General features: G+C 59.9%; 2 protein-coding genes across 3 annotated transcripts; one reads left to right on the forward strand and one right to left on the reverse strand.

The window, feature by feature from the left end:
- The first annotated feature begins 65 nt into the window (after nt 1-65).
- TALDO1 (transaldolase 1) lies at nt 66-10,490 on the forward strand. The gene is made up of 8 exons (XM_023654771.2): nt 66-274; nt 3,095-3,218; nt 5,534-5,641; nt 5,954-6,085; nt 8,906-9,081; nt 9,464-9,661; nt 9,862-10,007; nt 10,291-10,490. Exons 1-8 carry the CDS (start codon nt 178-180, stop codon nt 10,321-10,323), a joined length of 1,014 nt encoding a protein of 337 aa, XP_023510539.1. The 5' UTR covers nt 66-177; the 3' UTR covers nt 10,324-10,490.
- A 1,574-nt stretch (nt 10,491-12,064) lies between these two features.
- On the reverse strand, nt 12,065-19,699 carry GATD1 (glutamine amidotransferase class 1 domain containing 1). 2 transcript variants are annotated; one of them, XM_023654772.2, is made up of 8 exons: nt 19,235-19,699; nt 17,552-17,628; nt 16,889-16,994; nt 16,391-16,498; nt 15,249-15,343; nt 14,366-14,459; nt 13,999-14,110; nt 12,065-13,888 (listed from the first exon to the last, which is right to left on the reverse strand). In XM_023654772.2, the coding sequence occupies exons 1-8, from the start codon at nt 19,296-19,298 to the stop codon at nt 13,882-13,884; spliced, it is 663 nt and encodes a 220-aa protein (XP_023510540.1). In that variant the 5' UTR covers nt 19,299-19,699; the 3' UTR covers nt 12,065-13,881. The 2 variants fall into 2 exon arrangements, with proteins under 2 accessions (XP_023510540.1, XP_023510541.1); XM_023654773.2 differs by having other exon boundaries at nt 13,857-14,110; nt 19,235-19,418.
- Between the last annotated feature and the right edge of the window lie 4,839 nt (nt 19,700-24,538).

Raw genomic sequence — 24,538 nt, forward strand, 5'->3', positions numbered from 1 at the left:
CCCGAGGAGCCGGCACGGGGGCGGGGCGTCGCTAGGGGGCAGGGCGTCGCTAGGGGCGGGGCGTCGCCGTCGCCGAGGCGCCCACGCCCCGCCCCCCCGCGCAGCTCTCGGATTGGCCGGCGCCGGGGGCGGGGCCCGCGGGGCATTGTGGTCGCCGCGCCGCCGCCGCCGCTCGCCATGTCGGGGTCCCCGGTGAAGCGGCAGAGGATGGAGAGTGCGCTGGACCAGCTCAAGCAGTTCACCACCGTGGTGGCCGACACGGGCGACTTCCACGGTGAGGCCGCGCGGGGCCCCGCGTCCCGGGACGCGTGCCGGGAGGCGGCGTCGGCGGCGCTCGTGGACGCCGGGGGCGCCCCGGGCCCGGGGCAGAGCAAGCGGGGGGTCCTGAGGGGTCCTGAGGGGCTGGGGGTCCCCAGGGGCCGGGGCCGGGCCGGCCGCGCGGGCGAGGGAGCCGGGGCGCGGGCGGCGGGGCGGGGCCTGGCGACCCGGAAGCCCGAGCCCCGCCCTCGCCGGGTCCTGCAGCCGCGGAGCCCGGAGCCTGGAGCCCGGGGGGACCGTCGGCGGGTCGGGGCCCCGAGGGGCTCGGGGTGGACGGGGAGCCGATGTCCGTGTGGACAGCTGGGGCAGTTCTGTCCAGCGAGTGTTGACTGCCGGCCGAGCAGGAACACGAGTTAGTTCTGGGCCCAGAAAGACCAGAAACTGCCAGTGACACCACCTGCTTTTGAAACCTCCTGTTGCACGCTTTCCGCCCCTGCCCAAGGGACGGCCGTGCCTGCTGGTGACCGTTTGTGGCAGGGGGCCCGACAGTTGCACACCCACGCCCTGGGGTGGCAGACCTGGGTGGATGCAGCTCGGTGCACTGAGGAAAGCCGAGGTTGTCCTGCTGTTGAGTTGACATTTTCCTGGGTTTGAGTCGTGGTCATTGGAGAGCAGGGGAGAACACAGAGAAGTATACAGGAGGATCCTACTGTTAATCCCCGGCTCTTCTGTCCTCCGCGGTGCCCAGACTAGATGGTCCCACCTTCTGTTCTGCTGTGAACTAGACAGGATTTTCAGGAAAATCGTGAAATGCTCCGTGGATATGAGTGCCGTGGGACATGCAATACAGAAGTGACTTCCTCTCTTTTCTGCTTTCTCACAGTGACTTGAGAAACAGGCTTTAATTCCCCTTTGTAACACAGTGTAAGCGGATTGTTTATCTAGCAGAGCCTAGGAGAGTGAATAAGCATGTTTGGCCGCTTACATATGAAAGATGGAGACAGTGATGGCTTGAGTCCAACCCCTGAGCTTGCTAGCGGAGTATGTTAAACCCATTGAGAAAAGTTCCCCACTTGGTGGGAGCTGGGGAGCTTAGGAGACCCAGAGCTCCTGTTACCAGGGAGATAAGGGTCTCCTTTATCACCCCACACTGTCATCCAGCCCTCCTGGCAGTGATACTGATAGGGTAGAAAGTGCTGGGGGAGCGGCTGCATGCTTTTCTGCGCCTGTTTTCCCGGCTTAGCACGTAGAGTCCTTGATCATCTTCACTTCCTCGACAGAGCCCGAGTCCGTGTTGTTTCCACTGCTTCTCACTGGGTGGCAGGGGGATGGCTACTCCGTTACCCATTCTGACAACATAGGGCCAGTAAGGCGGGCGGGGACCTGGGGAATGCTTACTTTTTTTTTTTTCCTTTTTAGAAATATCTAAACCCAAGCACTATTTTATTTTTTTTAATGAATATTAACAACTTTATTAAAAAATACATTAGTTGATAATGTGTATCCATGAATGTTATGTAGTTGTAAATAGGACATTCGGCTCTGTGGTCATTTTGTGAGGTGAAGGTTCTTGCCTCTGGGGGGGTCATAGGCCTCCTTGAAAATATAATCAAAGCTGTGGATGTTCTTCCCAGAACAGCGCACCCACTCCCCCCAGTTTTGCATTCAGTTTAAGGGTCCCTGGATCCTGATGCCCATCTCTTGACCCCAGATGGGGCGTGGTTTTATCTTTAATTTTGCTAAAAGTCAGCTTTATCGGGGAACCGTTGTATACGACCAAAGGCACCATCTTCATGGTCTCATTCCATGGGTTTGACCCACCTGTCTAAGCACCGCTCCAGACCACTTGTCCTTGTTATTTTGAAATAATTATAGACTCACAGGAAGTTGCAAAATTAGCCCATAGGGTCCCATGAATCTTTCGCCCACGTCCCCCAGTGGTGACATCCTGTTTGACCACAGCGTGATATCAGAACCAGGAACTTGGCACCAGCACCATCCTGCAGGCCTGGCTCAGTGTTCACAGTTGTCAGCCTACATGGGGGGCGGCATCCTGTGTGGTGGTCTTATAACCCATGCACACTCGTTTAGCCACCAGGACAGTTAGGACACAGCTGTCCCACGGCCACAGAGCTCTCCCCTGTGCCCCTGAGAGCCGTCTCCTCGTCCGTGTCCTGGCAGCCCCAGGCTGTTCTCTGTCTCTGTAGTTTTGTCATCAGAGGATACTTTGAAAGTACTCATTTGCCAAATCAACGTACTGAACCAGCAGCTCATCCTGGACACGATGAGCCGTGCGATGGAGGTCAAGGCCGTGGGCTAGCTCTGCGCACCCTTCTGTTTTAACAGCCTGGCTGGTGAGACTCCTAGTCAAGCCTTGCTGGTTTCTTGGAATTCCTAGCTTGGTTACCAAGAAAGAACTAATGTGTTAAAAGAGAGAATAGTTTAAGGAAGAAAGGAAGCAGTTGTTGAAGATAACTATGTCCGGTCACTCTGTTGATGCCTTGGGTGCGAGCGCGCCTCCTGACAGCGGTTTGGCAGCTGGAGGCGCCTCGCTGGCTGTGCGGGCTTCTCCCAGCTGCCTCCTCCTCACTCGGAGGCAGCAGTCAGCTCTCGCAGGGGCACGTTTGGTCTCTGGCCTTAGTCTGGGTTCTTGTGCACACAGCTGCCTATTGTCCAGCTTCTGGGACCAGGAAAGAAATTTGCGGGAAGTGTGGCTGCGCCCCAGCTCAGGAGACACTGACTCCATGTGTTTAGGGCTTTAGGGGACCCGTCACGGGTTTCTGAGTGGAAGCCAGTGCTCCACTTACTTTTCTGCTTTCCAAAATTATTTCCCTAGCCATCGACGAGTACAAGCCCCAGGATGCCACCACCAACCCATCCCTGATCCTGGCTGCTGCGCAGATGCCCGCCTACCAGGAGCTGGTGGAGGAGGCCATCGCCTATGGCAAGAAGCTGGGCGGGTAAGTGCCAGGGTTGTGGGGGACACACACAAGCACAAACACCACCCCCCCAACCGAATTCACCTGCGGGGCCGAGGGGCATACTCAGGCCCCATCCCAATCTAGTTGTTTGCCTCCCTCGCTGAATTTTAATTCTTTTTTTTAACTAATTAATTAATTAATTTTTTTTGAGGAAGATTAGCCCTGAGCTAGCTACTGCCAATCCTCCTCTTTTTGCTGAAGAAGACTGGCCCTGAGCTAACGTCCATGCCCATCTTCCTCTACTTTATATGTGGGATGCCTACCACAGCATGGCTTTTGCCAAGCGGTGCCATGTTCACACCTGGGATCCAACCGGCGAACCCCGGGCCACGCGAAGCAGAACGTGCGAACTTAACTGCTGCACCACCGGGCTGGCCCCTTAATTCTCTCTTTTTTTTTTTTTAAAGATTTCTTTTTTTTTCCTTTTTCCCCCCAAAGCCCCCCAGTACATAGTTGTATATATTTTAGTTGTGGGTCCTTCTAGTTGTGGCATGTGGGACGCCGCCTCAGCGTGGTTTGATGAGCAGTGCCATGTCCGTGCCCAGGATTCGAACCAATGAAACACTGGGCTGCCTGCAGCGGAGTGCATGAACTTAACCAGTTGGCCACGGGGCCAGCCCCCAGCCCCTTAATTCTTAAATATTTTTGGCTGCAGGCTTTTTAAGTTTTTCTTTTATATTTTATATTTATTTTTATCAACTTTACTGAAGTGTTACTTACATGTAGTGAACTGCACCCATTGTAAGTGTACAGTTCAATGCGTCTTGTTTACAGGAACATTGACACCCCTGTAAACACCCCAGCCAAGAGACAGAACATCTGCACCCCGAAAATCCCCACCTCCCCTTTTGTAGTCAGTCTTGCCAGCCCTGGGAACCTCTGACCTGCTTTCTGTCATTTTATTATCTTTTAACAGCTTTATTGGAGTAAAATTCGCTAAGTGCACAGTGAGCCCAATTCTCTCTGGTAGATTTATGCAGTGGTGCAGCTGTTCCACAACCCAGGTTTAGAATACATTCACCTCCTAGAATGTTCCCAGGTGCCTGTTTGCAGTCGGTCCCCGCTCCCTCCCCCAGGCAATCACAGACTGGCTCTGTCTCCATAGATTTGCCTTTTCTAGATCGTTTTGTTGTTTGTTTGCTGAGCAAGATTTACCCTGAGCTAACATCCATTGCCAATCTTCCTATTTTTGTATGTGCGCTGCCACCCCAGCATGGGCACTGACAGGCGAGTGGTATAGGTCCACGCCCGGAAACCAAACCCAGGCCGCCGAAGCAGAGTGCGCTGAACTTAACCACTAGGCCACCAGGGCTGGCCCGCTAGATGTTTTAAGTTTTCCTCAGGGTGATAATGCACAGCTGAGAGTGGTGCCTGCAGGGGATTGTGGCCCTGGCTGGGAGCTCATCCTCTCCGGCCTGTCCCTTTCTGGCGCTCCTATGTCTGAGGTCCAGGTGGCATGCAGGTGTGTGATGGTTGCTCTGCACTGAACCTGCCCTCCCCTCCACCCGTGTGCCCCCTGTCCTACCCAGCTTCCTGTTCCCTTCTGCCATGCCCCGACTGCATCAGCCAGGCCTTGGTGCTCCTGGAATCAGGTGACGAGGTGGTGTTCTTAGGGATCACCAGACAGGCCTGTGCCCTCGCCCAGCCCCACAGGTCCCACCCTGTGGCGCACACGTGCTGGAGATGTTCCCATGTGCAGTGGGTTGGGCGAACCCTCAGACTCTGGACAGTTTGGGACACCATGGTGCACCCCACTCAGCTGCCCCCAGGGGACTCCAGAGAGAGTGAAGATATTATTTTTATCAGGTGCCAAAATGGAGGGATTCTGTCTGGAATGAGAAAGTTCTGGAGAGGGGAGATAGTGTTGGCCATACCACAATATGAGTGCTCTTAACGCTACTGCACTGTGCACCTGAAAATGGCTAAGATGGTCAATTTTATACTATGTGTATTTTAGCATGATAAAAAAATATTTTTTTGAGGAAGATTAGCCCTGAGCTAGCATCCGTGCCCATCTCCCTCTACTTTATATGTGGGACGCCTGCCACAGCATGGCTTGACGAGTGGTGTTTTGGTCTGCACCTGCGATCGGAACCAGCAAACCCTGGGCTGCCAAAGTGGAGTGTGCGAACTTAACCACTGTGCCACCAGGCCGGCCCCATAAAAAATTTTTTTAAGCACAAATAAGATGGAGGGAAAGGAATTAGGCAAAAGAAAAGCCGAATTGGTTTTGTAGAATCTTGTACGCTTAAAGCCAACAAGCTTCTAACCTGATTTCCTCCCTTGTGTTTCAGGTCACAAGAAGAACAGATTAAAAATGCTATTGATAAACTTTTTGTGTTGTTTGGAGCAGAAATACTGAAGAAGATTCCGGGCCGCGTCTCCACGGAAGTAGATGCCAGGTAAGGACACGGGGCCACTGCGGGCTGATGGGTTGGGGCCAAAGCATCTGCTTGGGCCGTGGTTTCTCACATGGTGCCAAGTGTTCCGGAGGCCTGCTCCTGTCTGAGAAGCCGTGGCTGGTGCTGCCTGTTGAGCAATTCGTCTCCAGCCCGTGTTCTGGTGTCAATCCCGCGAAGGAACATGATGGACCGTGGGGTCCTAAGTTGCTCCCTGAGCGAGGGTGTGCCAGGGTTAGGGCTCAGGGCTGGCTTGGGGTCCTGCCCCCGCTTCCTGAGGTGAGTGCTCTTTGTCACGGCCCCTTGCTCTCGCAGGCTCTCCTTTGACAAGGACGCCATGGTGGCCCGTGCCAAGCGCCTCATCGAGCTCTACAAGGAAGCTGGGATCAGCAAGGAGCGGATTCTAATAAAGCTGTCGTCAACCTGGGAAGGCATTCAGGCTGGAAAGTAAGTGTCCCCCCTGAGGAGTGCGCTGTCGGGAATTCTGCCTCTACTCCGGGGGTAAGGACCTTGCGGCTGCAGGCAAGTTGGACCTGCAGTCCTGGGGGGCCAAGAGTGAGGGACACAGCCCATAGCTCAAATGAGTCTCCTCACCACCACCCAGAGGAAAGCAAAGTCCCTGTGAGAGAGCCACAGCTGCTGCCTGTCCCCCACCCTGCCCACATCCGCGCGTGCTGACACCGGCACTTCATCAAGAACACATTATTCCTGCACCAAACATATGCCCAGTGCCGAAGACAGAGAAAAATGCGAAAATAGGCCATCTCCTGTGATGTTCTCACCCAGAAGGAGCTGACACCAGCAATGCTTGACCAACCATGTGGGAGCGGTTCATTTCACGCCATCTGTCCGTGCGTTCACTTGTTCCACGTCCCCCAGCAACCACGAGCCTCCTCTCCGTGTCTGGATGTGCCTCTTGTGGACATTTCCCATAAAGGGTCATTGGACACGAGGCCTGGTGCCTGGCGTCCCTCGCTGAGCACGTTTCTAAGGTTCACACGTGTCATGGTGCGTGTCAGGGCCGTGTTCCTTTTAAGGCTAATCCTCCACTGTGTGTCCACACCGCATTTTGCATGTCCGTTCATCCTTCAGTGGACACGTGGTGCTTTCTGCCTTTGGGGCTGTCACGGATAATGCTGCTGTAAACATCTGTGTACACATCTTCCGCCAGTTAGGATGGGGTGCATCCTGATGAACCCATCGTAAGTTAAAAATGCATTCAGTCCTGGGGGCCAGCCCGGTGGCGCAGTGGTCAAGTTCGCACATTCTGCTTCGGCAAACCCAGGGTTCAGTGGTTTGGATCCCAGGTGCAGACCTACACACCGCTTGGTAAGCCATACTGTGGCAGGCATTCCCACATATAAAGTAGAGGAAGATGGGTACGGATGTCAGCTCAGGGCCAGTCTTCCTCAGCAAAAAGAGGAGGATTGGCAGCAGATGTTAGCTCAGGGCTAATCTTCCTCAAAAAACCCCAACAAAAAACGCATTCAGTCCAGCTGAGCTCCTGAGTGTCCTTAGCTTAGCTTCACCTACCTTCACTGTGCTCAGAGCACTTCGCTTAGCCTGCAGGTGGGCGGGATCCTCTCGCACAAAGCCTGCTGTATAACAGTGTGGACTGTCCCACGTGATGGGTTGAGCACTGTCCTGACGGGAAGGCCACCCAGCGGTCGGTATCGATTGTTCATGCTCGTGATTGGGGCTGACGAGCTATGCTCGCTGCTGCTGCCCAGCGTCATGAGAGGTTCAGGCCGCACATCGCTAGCCCGGGAAAGGATCAAAATTCAAACTTTGAAATACAGTTTCTACTGAATGTATATTGCTTTTGCACTATCATAAATTTTAAAAAATTGTAGGGCTGGCCCCTGAGCCAGTGGTTACGTTCACGCACTGCACTTCGGCGGCCCAGGGTTTCACTGGTTCAGATCCCAGGCAGAGACATGGCACCACTCATCAGGCCGCGCTGAGGTGGCGTCCCACATAGCAGAGCCAGAAGGACCTACAACTAGAGTATACAACTATGTACTGGGGGCTTTGGGGAGAAGGAGGGGAAAAAAAAAAGATTGGCAATTAGCTCAGGTGCCAATCTTTAAAAAAAACTGCAAGCCAGAGACCACCTGTGTGAGTTTCCGTGCAGACGTGTGCTCTCTCGTGGGCACATGCCTAGGCGTGGAGTGCTGGGTCACAAGGTCCTCAGTGTTCACTGTGGAGTTGCTTCAGACTGTTTCCCACCGTGTCTGCCATCTGCTGACTCACACTGGGAGTGTAGGCTCTGTGATCTCGCTTCTTTTGTTTTTGTTTTTGTTTTTGTTTTTTTTTTGAGGAAGATTAGCCCTGAGCTAACATCTGCTGCCAATCCTCCTCTTTTTGCTGAGGAAGACTGGCCCTGAGCTAACATCCGTGCCCATCTTCCTCTACTTTATATGTGGGATGCCTACCACAGCATGGCTTGCCAAGCGGTGCCTTGTCTGCACCCGGGATCCAAACCAGCGAACCCCAGGCCGCCGAAGCTGAACATGCACACTTGACCTCTGCACCACTGGGCTGGCCCTGTGGCCTCGCTTCTTGAACACTCCAGTGACCCACAGCGGAGATGCCTCTGAAACCGTCCCCTAGGATGGGAGCCTGTGCTGGACGGGCCTGAGCAGAGGCTCAGCTGTCACACCCTGCACCCCAGCGTGGCAGAGTGTGGCCATTGCCCTGTCCTCGGGTGGACCGTGATAAGCTTCCTACAGGACCGGCAGCAGCCTGGGGCCCCTCGTGGTCAGGGCTCCTCTCTGAGGGTGGAGTGCCGTGGGCTTGTTGCAGGGTGGCCCGGGAAGGATGAGGACAAGCAGGGGGCAGGGGAGGGTGGAACAGGGCAGGAGGGCACTGCAGTCAGGATGACTCGGGGACCTCCAGCCCGGCGAGTTGTGTGAGGAGGTGAGGGGCCAGGGCCCCAGCTGCTGGTGCGGGTCAGGCCAGGGAGACCTGCTGGCTCTCAGGGGACCTCTCTTGCCGTCGCCTTTGTTTTGAAATGGGGGATCTGATGAAGAAAGTTCCGGTCACCTATGACCCACGGGCTGAGGAGAAGTGTGGTGAGTGGGCCAGCTTTGCTCTCGACGGAGGGGCAGCCCTCTCCACCTCTCCAATCATGAATCCCGAGCATCGTCCCATGTTAAAACGACAGGTGCTCACGAGCAGCCCTGAGTGGGACGCCAGCCACTGGCCATGGTCCCTCAGGTCCCTGCCACGCTCATGCCCACCCCATCCCTGTCCCCATCCCTGCAGGGAGCTCGAGGAGCAGCACGGCATCCACTGCAACATGACACTGCTGTTCTCCTTCGCCCAGGCTGTGGCCTGTGCCGAGGCGGGGGTGACGCTCATCTCCCCCTTCGTGGGGCGCATCCTCGATTGGCATGTGGCAAATACGGACAAGAAATCGTACGAGCCCCTGGAGGACCCCGGTGAGTTGCCCTTTGAGGTACCGGGGCCAGGGGAGTGGCTCCAGCAGCACCGCTGAGGCTGAGTGAGGAGCCTGTGCTGTCTGCTCCCAGAGCCAGGCTGGGGTGCGCTGGGTGTGGGGTCAGATGGGGGCACGGGGTCGCATGGACGTGGGGTCGGATGGGCGAGGGTTCAGACAAGGGTGCGGGGTTGGGTGGGTGCAGGGTCAGGCAGGGGCACGGGGTCAGATGGGGGCATAGGGTCACGTGGGGGTGCGGGGTCAGGTCGGGGCGCAGAGTTGGGTGGGTGCGGGCTCAGATGGGGTGGCAGCACCGGGCAGCGCAGCAGGGACTCTGCCTTGGCTGTCCAGGAGGCCGTCCTGGAACATGGTACGTGTCCTCCCAGGAGTGAAGAGCGTCACCAAGATCTACAACTACTACAAGAAGTTTGGCTACAAGACCATCGTCATGGGCGCCTCCTTCCGCAACACGGGGGAGATCAAAGCGCTGGCAGGCTGCGACTTCCTCACCATCTCGCCCAAGCTTCTGGGCGAGCTGCTCAAGGACAGCACCAAGCTGGCGCCCGTGCTCTCAGCCAAGGCGGGTATGCCCCCGGGCCCCCCCTCTTTGGGCCGCTGCCAGGACCTCGGTACCTTGGTCACCCCAGGGTGCAGGAGACAGAGCTGAGCAAAGTGCAGCCGAGGGGTGGGGTCACCAGCTGGGGCTCAGGCAGCCTGTGTCTCACCTGCAACGTGGGAGATGCCGGGCAGTGAGGGCTCAGGGCTCCCCTCTGTCCTCCCCCAGCCCAGGCCAGCAACCTGGAGAAGATCCACCTGGACGAGAAGGCCTTCCGCTGGCTGCACAACGAGGACCAGATGGCCGTGGAGAAGCTCTCGGACGGGATCCGGAAGTTTGCTGCAGACGCCGTGAAGCTGGAGCGGATGCTGACGGTGAGTGCCCCAGGGTGAAGTCGGGGCAGAGTGGAACTTTTGTGGGGACCCCCGGTGTTTCTCCTCCTCTGGCAGCCTGGGCAGTGCCTGTCAGTGGACTCTGCCGCCCTGTGTGATCTTAAGGGCAGTGTCTGCTGGATGTGGTCGTAGGATTGCTGGGACCCTGCCTTGGGGCAGACCCAGCAGCCTGCCTCCCTCCTCCGAGGTGCGGAAATGGGGGGGTTGGGGGGGTTGTGCGCTGCCTGGCTGTGCTCCTGGCACCACTCGTGCTCTCCCTCTCTAGGAACGGATGTTCAGCGCAGAGAATGGAAAGTAGTGTGGCGCCTGAGGCTGGACCGCAGACCGTGCTGTCTGTGAATTGGGGTCTGATTGCACATGCCTTGCAATGAATCTTGCATTTTTTACCAATTGGAGCAGGGACGGATCATAGATTTCTGATTTTATGTAAAATTTTGCCTAATGCATTAAAGCTGTCACTTTTCCCGTGCCGTTTCATATCACTGGCCCCGTCTCCTTGCCCCCTGGGCAGTTGGTGCCCAGCTGTTGGCTGCAACCTGGGCTCCACAAGACAGGATTGGGTCAAGAGCACCACAAGGGCACCTAGTCAGGTGACACAGGCACTTTCAGCCCCTCGCCTCAGGCACAAGCTGCCGCTCGCCCACTGCCAGGCACTGTGACCTGGGAGCCCAGGAGGCCTTTGACTTTGGAGGTGGGGACTGCCCTGAGCAATTCGGTGCCCAGAGCCCCTGATGGCCCTCAGGCCCATAGGGTGTGCTGTGGAGTTGGGGGCAGGGGCGTCCCAGGGCCCCTGGAGTCAAAGCTGCACACAGCTTCCTGGTTATATGGTTGCCAAGGCCAGCCCCTCCCTCTTGCTTTAGGAACAACTCTTCCTGCCTCTTGTCCAGGTGCTGGCCAGGCCGGCCTTCCACGGGATGCCAGGTTCCGGGATGGGGGCACCTCATGGGGATGGCCCTGCCTTGTGGGGATGGCGCCACCTCGTGGGGATGGCACTGGCCACCAGCTTAGAAACCAAGATGTTCTGGATACACCTCTTAAACCCAGAGCGATGGGTGTGGCACAGCTGGTTAAGAGACACCTTTACTACCTTTTGGACTTTGCATGTGACCTGCTGCACTGGGAAGGGCCCCTTCCTCCTCCCCTCCCTAAGAGCCCCTGCCAAGCCCAGACTCCAGCTGCCCACAGCTTTCTGCAGGCACATCAGGCACCAGGCACAACAGGTGAGCAGGGCCTCCCACCGCCCTGCCCATTTTCTGGAGCAGCCTCCTGGCCACTCTCCCCAAGGGCAGGGGCAGCACTGCAGATAGCACAAGCTCTGGGGACAAGGCCTACCGTGGGCTGGGCCACCTCAGGTACCCCAGCCTGGCCCTCCTGGGCAGGTTCAGCCCATCCAGGGTGCTGAGGGGGCCGCCTTGGGGTGGGTGGCGGATGGGGCATGTCACATCACTGGGGTCAGCTGGGGTGTCTAAGAGTGGTGGGCAGGGCTTCACCCTCTGTCGAGTCCCTCCTAGCCCTCAGCTGCCTGGTGGGATGGCGCCAAGTCTTCTCCCCAAGCTGGTCAACGGGCTACATCCTAGGACATGGAGGTATCAGGATGAAGGCTGGGTCAGTGCAGGTGTGACTGTGGACATAACTGACAGACACTGAGCCCACTCACGTCTGCAGTCCAGTGATTTACAAGCCGTAAAGCCGTGCAGCCACTAGCTTTAGAACCTTCCCATCCCCCAAAAAGGCGACATCACGGTCATCTGCACGTTCCTTCCACAAAGACCTACTGCACTAGCATTTTCTGGATGTTTCTTATTAATGAAGTCACATGTGGTCCTTTATGTCTGGCTTCTTTTGCTCAGCATGACGTTTTCAAGGTTCACCCATGTTGTAGAATGTTACAATTTCTTTCCTTTTTATGGCCAAATAATAATACCCCACTGTATGGATACTAACATCGTCCATTAACAAGAGTACCCCATTCATGGGAGCTGCCGCTTGGTTTCCCCTTCGTTACTGTGAATGATGTTGCTGGGAACATCCATGCACCATTTTTGTGGGGTTGTAAGTTTTTATTTCTCTTGGGTAGATGTCAGACTCTGTTTTAAACATGCTAGGCGCGTGGGGAAATCCCAGAGGGCACCTGCACCCACCCCTGCCACCTTCCAGGGTTTTCGTTCTCCTCCTCCTCCCAGCCTCGTGGGCAGCCCCAGCCCTGTGCCCCGTGCCCTGGACCTGGCGGACCCAGGACTGAGCCGCAGCAGGCACCCATGGAACAGGGCTGGCGGGGCCCTCCGCAGACCCACTCTGCGCCTTAGTCTGGAAGGCTGAGAAGCACAGACCAGAAGCCCTCAGCAAGTGTTACTAGCTCTTCGTAGATGACACAGATAATGACCCTAAGGCAACGTATTTAAAACACCCTTTTGTCCAGAAACATCCATCACCACAGGGTGATAACTGCTGACACGGGGGCTGACCGAGGCCCCGCGGGTGGCTAGCCAGACCCACAGTGTGCAGGGCAGGACAAGGTGTCAGGGGCTCCCAACATCATCTTCCCGGGAAATGCCGACAGGAGGGCACATGTCGGGGCATCTCAGCGTGGTCTACAGAGCAGGAAGGAAGTGGCTTGGGACTTGGAGGGGCAGAATGTGGCAAAGCCAGTGAGGAGGGGAATGGGAAGGTGGGAACACACAAGGGGGCCCGAGTGGCTCCTGGAGGCCTCATCCCAGGGCCTCTGCCCAGGCCAGGCACCCGGGGAGGCTGCGGGGTGACCAGGCTGCACTGGGAGGGAGCCGGCTGGACAGCTGCCTGGCATCCCCAGCAAAGGCCTGGCCAGGGCCTGAGAGATGAGGACTGACTGCCACCCTGGCTGACCCGAGGAGGCCACCCGCGGGGCCTCCTTCCAAGTGGAGCTTATGCTTCTGTCACTTCCACCCTGAAACCTGCAGAGCAGCTGCGCAACTGGGCATGGCCACCGTGTCCTCAGGCCACTTGGGTAGGGCCTGGGTGAGCAGCGCGGTCTTAAGAAGCCCATGGTGTTGTAATCAGTTAAATGTCTTTCTCTCAACATCAGAAAGGCTGCAGTAACAGTGCGTCCACCCTGAGGGCCATCCTGGCCTCACAGGGGGTCGCCATCCTGTTTTGAAACCGTGTACCAGGCAAGGTTAAAATTCAGACAGATCCTTCAGCACCAGCCAGTTTCAGGACCAGGAGCTGGTGGCCACCAGAAGACCCCCTTTCATCTTAGGCGAGTTAAAGTGCTGAGCAAGCTCCAGTCAGCTGGCCCCTCCCCACATGGCCCCCACCAATGCCCAGAGGGGTCGGGGGCAGCACACAGGCCTAGGCACGACCCTCACCACCCAGAAGCAAGCCCCTGGGGCGCAGGTCCAGCTGGCACGTTATCCTGCCTCCTGGGGAGGGTCAGCCTCTGCTCCACCTGGGGGGACAGGGACAGGCAGAGAGGAAAGACACAGCCATCCAGTGCCGGCCCCAGGAAGACCAGACGGGCCAAGACCCCACCCAGGACTCTCCAGAGCCAACTCACTCGACACCACCTCTCCGTGGAACATTCAACCTGGAATTCTTCATGACCGCCCAGGGCCAGCACCTCAGCACTCTCCACCTCCTCCCCAGGAGGACGTGCGGGGGCTGGGAGCCGGCCCTCCCCCAGAGCCTACGCTCCTCAGGGCTGATCCTTGGTGCCCTCCAACAATCCGACCAAGCCAGGTCAGGAGATCTGAGAGCCATTCTCAGAGGCTGTCACAGAGGCGGGGTCCCTGGAGACCTGAGGAGTCCAGCTACCTCTGGGGAACACCTGGGCCGTCTGGAGGTGGCATTGGCAGGTGGGCTGGCTCAGCAGGAAACCACCTCACTTCCTGCAGGACAGGCGCCGGGTCAAAGCTCAGGCACCAGCACCAGGGCATCGCTGCCAACATGGCCCAGCAGAAGGGCCTGTACGAGCCAGGTCCCGCCTGCCGCCTCTCACCGGCTGCCGCAGAGAAAGAGCAGGTTCTGCATGGCCGCAACAGTAGAACTGGCGTTCTGGCCGGTGACAAGGTGGCGGTCCAGCACGACGTGTATGGCATCAGGCTCACTGGCTGCAGGAGGCCCGAGACACAGGCCTTAGGCCACACCACTCACTGGGCTCTGCCTCCAGACCCACCCACCCACCCTCTCAGGGCCGTGAGCTCCTAGCGGACTTGCGCCAATGAGTGGGTCAGCCCGCCTGGATCTCAGCGCTGCCGACCACTGGTGTCCACTGAACCTCAGCTCTAGGTGGCTGGCCTGGCCAGGACCGCCCGCAGGCTGCAGCAGGCAGCCCCACTGTCCCCTGCGAGTGCCGCCCAGCTCACCACTGAAGCTGGCGCCTGAGTCCTTCACAAAGTCCTCCACGATGAGCGGCAGATGGGCAAAGCCGGGCGCCCTCACGAGCTCGTACACAGAGGGCTGCAGGGGAAACGGGCACCCGCCCCAGGTCGGGCAGATCCAAATTAGGGCAGAGGACCATGCCCTCCCTACACATGGGGGTGGGGGCATGTGTCACTGCTCTGTGACTCGGACCTCGAGGCTGCTGAGGCAGAAGGTGCTGGCAGCTGGGACCAAGGGTGAGGCCCTCCCGCTGTGGGGTGTTTCAGGGTGACAGGGCCACTGTGGGGGGAGGGGCTGGCTGTCACCCCCTCCCCCAGCATCAGGGCACACAGGTGACCAGAATGAGCTGGGCAGGGGCCTCAGGACTGAGCCCCTCAGGAGTGGAAGGGCTGGAGAGGACCTGGGCCACACGAGGAGCTCAAAGCTCCTCTCCTCCCGCCCCGGCCCAAGCCACCCAAACCCCTCAGCGCGCGCCGCGCAGACTCTCCCTCCCCAGGACCCTCCCTCTTGCTCCTCCGCCACCCAGGCCGTCCACCCAAATGGCAGCACCATTCCTAGAAACGAAGAACACCGTGCACTCAACAGCCACCAAAGCAAGGCCTCGGCTGACCCCACCTCCGCTGCAGCAGAGCCCTCCCGCATCTGCAGCTTAGTCAGCGTGGCTGGGGGCCTGCCCCATGGGGGCCGGCCTGGATGTCAGGGGCGCGGGGCAGGGCGGGTGCTGGGGGTGGTGGTAGACAGCAGGCAGCACGGAGAACTGGCAGCCTGGTGCTGGAACTCTAGAGGTGACCATGGCCCCCTGCCTTCCAGCATGGATGCAGATCTCCTGGGCCCAAGTGAGGCCTGGGACCCCCGCAGTGCACTCACCCCTGTCACACTGTAGCCTTGGAACACCCAGGACCTGTCCTCGTTGGTGGCACAGCAGAGGGCAGCGACGCCATGGCCAACGGCACAGATGGGCTCTGAAAGCAGTGGGCAGGGCAAGCCTGAGGCCCTGGACACCTGCCCAGGCCTCCTGCCCTCTCCCAACCCTGCCATGCAGAGCTCCTGGAGGCCGCTGCCCCCTCGCTCCCCTTCCCACACCACCCTCCCCTGCCGGAAACACGAGGGCTGTGCTTCAGCTGCTTCCAAGCTTGGTTCAGAGCCAGTCTCCTCATGTCTTGGTGGCCAAGAACCAGATCCAAGGAGTCACGAGGGCGCTCAGGTCCATTCGGCAAAGCCGGGAGGGCTCCACACCACCGCCCTTCCTCCCGTCCCTCTGGAGACGGTGCCCGGTCCTGCTGAGCCGTCACCCTGGCTCCGAGCCTTCCTCCCAGAAGGCAGCCTGGCACAAGTGTGTTCCCACGACTGAGGTGGCCGAGAACAATCAGTGCCTGTCCAGACCACGCTGGGAACAGGAGGCCTTGTTCCCACCAACAAAGGACACTGTGTAGAGCCCCCAGGTTTCCTTCTGTTGGTCCCTAACGAGTGTCCCGCTCCTGTCCCATCGACAGGCCCATCACAGCTCAATGCCAGGCCAGGGCGAGAGGCCATGTCTCCACAGAGCAGCCTTCCTCCCAGCCCCCTGGCTGGCCTCAAACCTGGAACCCCACCAGGAACAAAGCCAGCATCCTGCCTGCCCGCCTCGGAGGAGCCCGGGGTGGGCGGGGGAGCACGCACAGCCACCAGTCCCAGCAGGGGACAGGCAGAGGGCCCCCAGGGATGGCGACCTGAGGGGCACAAAGTCAGGGGGAGGAGGAGCGGGGGGAGGGGTGGCCCACTCTCGTGTGTGTGGATGGCCAAGCAAGCTTGTCTACTCACTGGTCAGAATCACAGGCTCCTCACATGGGCCCCGTCTGGCTTCTAAAATGACCTGGCGCTTCCAGCTCTGAACCCTGCTCTCCACAGCGGCCACTGCCCCCAGCCCTCACTCCTCACCCTGCCGTCTTCCTCCCTCTCCTCCCTGTGGATGGAGCCCCATTTCTCATGACTCTGCAGACCCCTCACCCCCAGTCCCAGGGGTCACCTACTGCTCTCAGAGCGGAAGTGCTGCAGGATGCGGGCCAGGGACCCACTGCTGGCCAGGTCGGACAGGGCGCCAGGACAGCTGGGAATCAGGAGCGCATGGTATCGGGCACCTGCAGGGAGACACAGGCCAGGGAGTCACAGAGAGCGGGGTTGCCAGTGGGACCAGGCCCTCCACAGGGATCAGCCTGGCTCCTCTGTGCTCCCACCGTCAGCTGCCATCATCTGTCACTCTCCCTACACGGGCTAAGTCTCCCAAGGCCCGGCCACCACTCCCCACCATCTCATATCTCCATGTGCCTGCCGCCTCTCCCCAATAGATGGAGTTTGGGAATCCTAGGCCCAGGAGGCGGGACTGGAGGCTGCCCTGGATGGTTGCAGCACTTTGCGGCAGGCCCCAGTGCTTCAGTAGCAGAGCAAGGGGGCGCTCTGGAAGCTACAAGCCCACCTGGAACCCCACACACCCCACCCTCCAAGTGCTCGGGTGCCCCACAGCTCCTCACCATCAATGGACTCGAGCTTGGCGGGGCTGGCATAGGCCTTGAGGCGAAAGTCCTGCACCCACCGCGCGTTGCTCTCGTTCACGTCCACAAAGTCCATGGTTTTCCCCTGCGGGAGCCCAGAAACCAAGGATCAGCAGTGGACACCCGTTGGATCACAGGGACTGGAGGAAACATGGATGAGGGCTGAGACAGACAGCAGTCCCTCGGGGACACAGGCATGGACAGCGCAGCCCCCTCCCGGGCCTCACCACACCGGACCCCCACCTGCCCCACAGTCTCCTGCTATAAGGGGCAGCAGCTGTCCCACCTACCATGGGGGTGATGCTGGAAACATGCAAGGGGCCAACATATAATGCATCATTGCTATGACCCCAGGTCCCACACCATCAGGAGGTTGAGAACTCTTCCTGGTAGAATCTGAGCCATCCTTGCTTTCACATGTAGAGACACCAACCCACAACACATGGTCTCCCCTTCGCCACGGGTGGGACCAGAGCCTGATGATGCCACTGGGGTCCCGGCCCCTGGCACAGCGCAGCTCCTGGGGTCACACCAACCTCAGGCTCCCTGCTCCTCCCAGAGAACAAGAGCACTCTCCTGACCTCACTCCCAGAAAGGTAGGGACAGCATGCATCTGGCTGGAGAACGGGTGGCCGGACTCACCCCAGGGGTGGCCACCTGCAGGTTGAAGGCAGCGCTGGCCAGCGTGAAGCAGTGGAGGAAGGACTGGGCCGACACACCTGCAAGAAGGGGACATCCCTGGTGGGTACAGGGCGAGACGGCCCCACTCCTGCCCTGAGCAGGTGGGAGGCTGCCCAGACACCAGGGCTTCTCCTGGTCCCAGAACCACCCCAAGGAGCAGCCCCTCCCCCCACCTCACAAGGGCCCACCTCTCACAGCCCTGGCCCACTAGCCAGCCCCTTCATCCCCAGAGTGGGCTCTCTCCCCAGCCTGGCCACTAGAGGCCTCTCCAGAAGGCAAACCCACAGTGCCCTTCCCTCACACAGCTGTCTGCTCACCAAACCACCAGGGAGGGGCGGCAGTGAGTAAGGCCTGTGCCCACAGAGGTGGGGCTGCTGCTGTCAGCAGCAGCATGGGGGAATCCTGACCCCTCCCCACAGGCCAAGACACTGCCTGCCCTGGCCCAAAGACATGTGGCCGCTTTCATCACAAGGGCTCCGGCATCCGGAACCCATGCCCTACACTGCTGCTAGCTCTCTGTCCACACCCCGTAGGAAGGCTCCTGGCTGCTGGAGGCTGTGGGACATCTATTTCTAAATGGGCTTGGTCAGTGTTTCTCATTTTTATTTTAATCTTGACACCCAATCTCTAAATCTCATTTTCATCTTTATTCACTCTAACGAATTAACATATATTCATCATAAAGAGTTCACGTGTTTAGCAGTCTCCCCAAATCATCTGCCAGACTTTGCCCAATTCTGCCCTCCCAGCTCCTCAACCCTCACTCCCCCAAGCCCTACCTGCTGCAGCCCAGGGCCCACCTGTCCTGCCCACAGAGCCTAGTGGCCTTTTCAGAGCTGTGCCCCGACTCCATGTCCTCAACAACCCCTCCCTGTGGTACAAACCGGTGCGATCCCTCCTCACTCTTACCCAGTTCCAACCATCCACCTTTGGAGGTGACCCACAACCTCCTCTCCAGGACTGAACCCCACTCTCAATGGCTCCTCCCACCCTAGACCTCCGCATGAGGGGAGTGGCAGGGACCCGGCTCCTCCTACCCTCCTTCTAGAAACCCACTCAGGGCTCCTGGGGCTGAGCCCCCCGTGACCTCATCACCCTCAGTCCTCTCTCCCTCGTCCACCTGGGCAGCTACAGAGCCAGACCCCGGGCCCCAACCCGGGCCCTCCACCTCCCCGAGATGCGACCTTGAGGTCATCCCTTCCCTCGGCGAGAGAGGAAGCACAGGGGAGGACCTGGCAAGTGCTCAGAGCAGCGCCGGGCGCCCTCCGGGTCCCTGCACGCCCCCGTCCCACCAGGACCGTCCCTTCTCCAACCCCTCGGCCTCCTGGGGGTGTGCGAGGCCGGGCGGCGGAACGATGGGCACAGAGGACACGCTCGTGACCTGCCGCTCAGCAGGGCCCCGCACCCCCGGGCCTTCCGGCCCCGCGTCCTCGACACACCCGCCCCGGGCCCCTGGGGCAGCGGGCCTGGCGCACGGAGGCCCCCGGCTGCCCGGCTCCTTCTGCCCGGGCTGGCCACCGCTGCGCGCTCGCAGGCCGCGCCCGGGCCCGTGCCCCCGCGGCTGCCGGACCACACGCTCGGAGCGGCCGGGCCCTTCCCAGGAGGGCTCTACTCCCTCCCGAGCACGCGTGCGCGGGGCCTCACCCTCGGCGGCGCCGCTGGCCACCAGCAGGCAGGCGGGCCTGCTCGAGAGCCGCTCGGACGCCATGGGCTAGGCGGTGGCCGGGGCGGACTGCGCGTGCGCGGAGCGTGCCTGCGCGCGTGCGTGAGCCCGCAGCCGGAACTCACTGTCACGTGCCGCAGCGGCCCGGGGACCGAGCCGCGAGTCGCGCTGGGCGCATGCTCCCCGCCTCCTCCCGCCGGACTCCCTCCCTTTCCCTCCTCCCGCTGGATCCCGCCCTCTCCCTCCGGGCGAGCATCCGGGTCCGGGTCCAGGTCCGGGTCCGCCCTGCGCCCTGAGGCCTGGGCCGTCCGAGCTCCGGGGGCTTGCAGAGGGGATCTGGGCTGGGCCGCAGGGGACAGGAGACAGCCCCGAGGGTCTTCCCGGGCCGGAAGCCTCAGCAGCCCTGAGCAAACCCCCGCCCCGGCGCTTTTCGCGCTCAGGACCACAGTTCCTTCCCTTTCCCTTGTCCCTTATTGGCGCAGGGCAGTGACCCCCGTGGACGAGGGTCCCTCCCCATAGACAAAGGTCCCCCCCACCCCTCCCCTGTAGACGAAGTTCCCCTGCCCCATAGATTCAGGTATTTAGCATTCGATCACTGAGAGCCACCTGTGTCACCCTCCGAGCTGACGCTCGGGACACAGCATGGAATGCTAGGGCAAAGCAACCTGCCCAGTAGGGCTGGTGTCCTGGGGATGAGGGCTGGACCGTGGGTTCATAGAAGGTCACTGCACAGTTTGTTAGAGGGTGAGAAGGGCAGGGGAGGCTGGAGGCGGGAGCTCAGATGGAGATGATGGGGGCCACATCTCGGCAGCGAAGGCTGCAGCTCCAGGCAGGGCACTTTGGTGCCTGCAGCACTGGGTCCCTGTGAGGGTCGGGGTGGGAGCCCAGAGACCAGGGAGGGGTCTACAGGCATCCGTGGAGGTGGGGGTGGATGGGTTCCACCTCAACCAGCATGGTTGAAGAGAGACAGAAGTAGTGAGGTCACTGGGTTCACCTGAGCCCCTGGGAGAATGGGGTGTCCTTCCTGAGGTGAGGGTGCTTTGGGGGTGCTGAGTTGGTAAGGGAATCAAGGGTGCCCTTTGGCCAGGCTGCATTTGAAGCAGCTTTTCCAGACTGGAGGAGGCAGTCGGTGGGGGGTGTACAAGTGGATCATCAGCAGATTGGGGAGCGCTCCCTAAAGCCTGGGCTGGGGAGAAGGGAGGCTCCCCCCTTGCCCTCCACAGTCCGCCTCCAGGACTCCCTGCTGCCAGTGTGGAGGGGCCACAACAGGGTTCCCTCAAGGTCCTGCCAGCCTCTGCACTGATCGGGGAAACCTTTGTCATGGGTGGGAACTGCCCAAGTGGGCGAGTATAGGCCGAGGCACTGCCCCTGGGCACCCTCTGCCTCCACAACCACTGGCTCTGCCCTCTGCCCAGCCCAGCCCAGCTCCACACCCCAGGCCCTGACCACCAGCTACACAGTGAGGAGCACCCTGCCCTCACCCACTGCGAGGCCCTCCCCCCACCCCAGGTGAAGCAGAAGCTGGGGGCTCCTGGCACTAGCGGGGCCTGGGGACAGGGGACAGGAGCCTGGAGCCTGCATTGGGTGCACTGGGGAGATCAGATGGAGACCCACAGCCCTGAGGTCAGACCACAGGCTGGGCCTGTGAGTGGCCTAGCCACTCAGAGCTTTCTGGATCTAGGGAGGGGGTGTCTGTACCCCCTATGCACATCCTTGAGTGTCATACCCAGGAGCTGGAGGAGCCAGCGTGGAGCAGGAGCCATGAGGTCCCCCTGCTGGCCCAGCCCCACCTGCACTACCCCAGGGTGTCCCTAAGGCACCAGAGCCGGCTGAACCGGCCACAGGTGCAGGAGGGAAGACCGGTGGGGAAAGAGCTGAGTCTGCAGGAGCCTGCCACCGCCTCCTCCTTGAGCACAGGGACTCATTAGCTGAGTGGTTTGTCTCTAAAGAAGAGGATGCCCTGGCCAAGACGCTGTGTGGTGGGGTTGGTGTGTGCGTGCACATGTGAGCGTGCCCCTGTGCTCACAGGCAGTGTGCATCCTAGTGTACACTTGGGACTTCGCAGGATGCCTGCCAGATGGGCCCACACAGCCAAGCAGGGGGAACAGACCCCCGAGCCCAGGTCCCTTGCATGCACATAATCTCAGGTCCAGGTCTCACATGTGCACATGACCCCAGCCTCAATCCAGGCCATGTGTGTGTGAGTGACCCCATTCCACTGCAGTGCACTTGGGCATGTCATCAGCTCCCGACGTGGGTAAGCCTGTGGGGGTACAGGTCCCCCATGGTATTTGGAGTTGGAGTGGGCATCCTGCACAGGGGCAGGTGGCATGGCGCCTCGCCAACCAGAAGCCTCGTCCCAGGTCTGGCGGTTGCCTCCCTCTCTCTGTCTGCCCTGTGAACAGTAAGGTAAGGACACAGACAAGATGACCCGTGAGGCCCTGTCATGGTGACTGGGGTGAGCCTGAGATGAGGTGCCCCCGCGGGTGGGCTTGTGGTCGGTTGCTGTCCCACCGCTGGGCAGCAGCCCCCAACCCTTGCACCCACCCAATCATGCTGGCTCATCTGCCCCCTTCCTGAGTGGGTTCCCATTCCAGTGAGTTGGCCCCTGCCCCCCACATCCCTTACCCCCAAGTGAGGACAGGATGCTACTCAGGCCCTGCCTCAGGGCCGACGTCAGGGTGAGGCGACAGTGCACCCCTGGGCATGACGGGGGCTGCTGGGGGAGGGGCGCGGCCGGCAGGGAGCCCCTCCTCCCGGGGCTGAGCACAGGAGGCCTCAAGGGGCCAGACAGGCCTGCAGCCAGCCTCCCGGGCCTGGGTGACTGTCTCCTCGGAAGGGTCCAGGCCTGGGGGAAGGGCCTCCCCCTCCAGGGCCCCATCTAGGGGTACCCCTTCCCCATCCTGCCGAGCCCCCTCCCAGGGCCCTTGTCCAGGGGTCCAGGGTCATAACTGAGGTCCTGAGGTGTGGGGCTGGCCTGCCTCCCCCTGGGCGTGCGGTTCTGGAGCATCCTCCAGGTGTTGTCCAGGTGCCTCAGCATCTGACAGAGTGCCCAGGAGGGGCGGGCAAAGATGGAGGAAGGCTTGGGGGCTGAGCACAGGGGCCCTGCTGGAAGGGGTCGTGCCCTTGAACCTGGGGTTTGCTTTTGTTTAGAGACCCTGGGACACAAGGTGTGTGTGTGTCACAGGACACATTGTCACGCACCAATTAAAAGCTTAAGTTTCATTCTTGTCTCTGGAACTTGCTTGCACTTGGGGCCACGGATGAGTAGGGGGGCGTTCCTGGGGGACTCTCTGCCCTGCCCTGTGAAGCTGGCCAATGCCTCTGGCCCTCTCACCCCTGCTTCCTTCCTTGGCAACTTCCTCCTTTTTGGAGCACACCTGAGCCTTTCCCTGGGTGTCTCAGCACTTGCTACTCCTCCGTCTGAAATGCAGGAGCTCTTCTCTGCCTACCAAACTCCTAACCATACCTGAAAGCCCATGGATGACCGGGATACTCTCTGCCCAGTACTCCCTTTCTAAGAACACCCCCGACACCACAGAGCTGCCCTGAGTGCCTTTCTGTTAGCTCAGCGTCGCCACTGGGTGGACCTCAGGTTTGGGGACTGGGGCTCTCTCCCAGGGTGGGCATGTCATGGGCAGCCCTGCTGTCTAGGCAGCCTGCGGGGTGGCCCATGTCCCAGGTCCCAGATGCATCCTTCTTCCTAGCTTGGCTCAGGCCCTTCAGCTCCGGGTTCTCCTTTGGCTGAGGCCAGGCTGGTAGAGTCTGGAGACTAGGACCGCAAGAACCCGTGAGTTACGCAGACCCTGAACTGCAAAGTGGAGGGTGGCAGGTGACAGCCCAGAAGTATGGGGCTGCTGGGACCAGGGCAGTGGGCTTGGGTAGGAGCCCCCCTACCTCGAGTCGGGCATCAGCACTGTGAAAGGGTGGGAGCAGCCACCTCTGCTCCCACTGTCTGCCCCCTAGACCAGCAAGGCCAGCTGGAAGATGCCAGACAGGTGGGCAGGTGGTGGCGTTTTGTGGCCTGTAGTAGGGTGATTGACAAGGAGACAGGCTCCGTCCTGAGCTGGCCTGTCCCGATGCCCAGGCCATAAGGACAGGGAGCAGTGGGTGGGTCCAGAGGAAGGCCTGAACGGGGTTCCCCTCAAACACACCTCTGGGTACCACTGGGCTGGAAGGGGGTGGGGGCCGACTGCTGACTTACTCCAGCCGTTGTTCCCACGCGCCAGGGGTGGGTCCCAGGGATGCCACCTCAGCACTTTCTTTGACAGTACAAGGCGTAAGCTTTTCTCCTGCCAGGACAGTTTCCCCCACAGCACGGCCCCTCACTCTGCTCAGCAACCCTCTGACAGTCAGCTCCTCCTAGGCCAGACACCAGATGGAGAGGTCCAGGCACACCAGGACTGGCACTGGGACATGGGGAGCCTCTGCCTGCCTGGCCCTGGGACCAGGTGTGAGGTCAGGGAGCTGCAGGGCCAGGGGGCCACTGAAGACCCAGGAGTCAGAGAGGCTGGACCCACAGCAGCTGGGGTGAGGGTCTGGAGCAGTGAGTTGCCCACCAGCTCTGCCCTCCCACAGGCCTTGGTCACCGTATCTGGGGAGGGCAGGTCCTGAGGCACTGGCCAGCTCTACCCGAGTCACACCAGGAATGCATTCCAGGGCAGGGGCCTCAGAGAGGAGTTGCACACTCTTGGGGGAGGGGAGGGGTGCTAGAGAGGACCCCCATACCCTCTGCAGCCTAGTAACATGAGCACTGGAGCCCTGGGAGCCCATGTGTGACATGACACATCACGATGGACAGGGATGGATGGCCTAAGACGCTGGTGCAAGTGCTCAGAAAGGAAAGGCTGAGGGCTGAGGGCTCAGGGAGGCAGCCCCGAGGAGGAGCAGGACCTCCTTCGGACAGAGCTCGGCCTATGGACACCTCTGTCCTGGGAGGTGCTGCTGCCACCTACATTTCCTGTTTTCCAGATGTCCTTGTAAGTTTGATTTGCATTTACACTGTGTACTTTTTTTTTTCTTCGTGAAGAAGATCACCCCTGAGCTAACATCTGTTGCCAATCTTCCTCTTTTTGGTTGAGGAAGATTGTCCCTAAGCTAACATCTGTGCCAGTCTTCCTCTATTTTGTATGTGGGACGCCACAACAGCATGGCTTGATGAGCAGTGTGTAGGTCCATGCCTGGGATCTGAACCTGCAACCCCGGGCCGCTGAAGCGGAGCGTGTGAACTCAACCACTGTGCCACTGGGCTGGCCCCAGGTGTGTAGTTTTTCTGCACGGAATCC

Source organism: Equus caballus, chromosome 12, assembly GCF_041296265.1.
Source record: "Equus caballus isolate H_3958 breed thoroughbred chromosome 12, TB-T2T, whole genome shotgun sequence".
Lineage (NCBI taxonomy): Eukaryota > Metazoa > Chordata > Mammalia > Perissodactyla > Equidae > Equus > Equus caballus.

Coding starts and splice junctions, on each gene's coding strand:
- TALDO1 (XM_023654771.2), top strand. CDS start 178: ATGTCGGGGTCCCCGGTGAAGCGGCAGAGGATGGAGAGTGCGCTGGAC. Junction 275..3,094: donor CGACACGGGCGACTTCCACG/GTGAGGCCGCGC, acceptor TTATTTCCCTAG/CCATCGACGAGTACAAGCCC. Junction 3,219..5,533: donor TATGGCAAGAAGCTGGGCGG/GTAAGTGCCAGG, acceptor CTTGTGTTTCAG/GTCACAAGAAGAACAGATTA.
- GATD1 (XM_023654772.2), bottom strand. CDS start 19,298: ATGGCGTCCGAGCGGCTCTCGAGCAGGCCCGCCTGCCTGCTGGTGGCC. Junction 16,499..16,888: donor CAAGCTCGAGTCCATTGATG/GTGAGGAGCTGT, acceptor GTCTCCCTGCAG/GTGCCCGATACCATGCGCTC. Junction 14,460..15,248: donor AAGGCTACAGTGTGACAGGG/GTGAGTGCACTG, acceptor TTTCCCCTGCAG/CCCTCTGTGTACGAGCTCGT.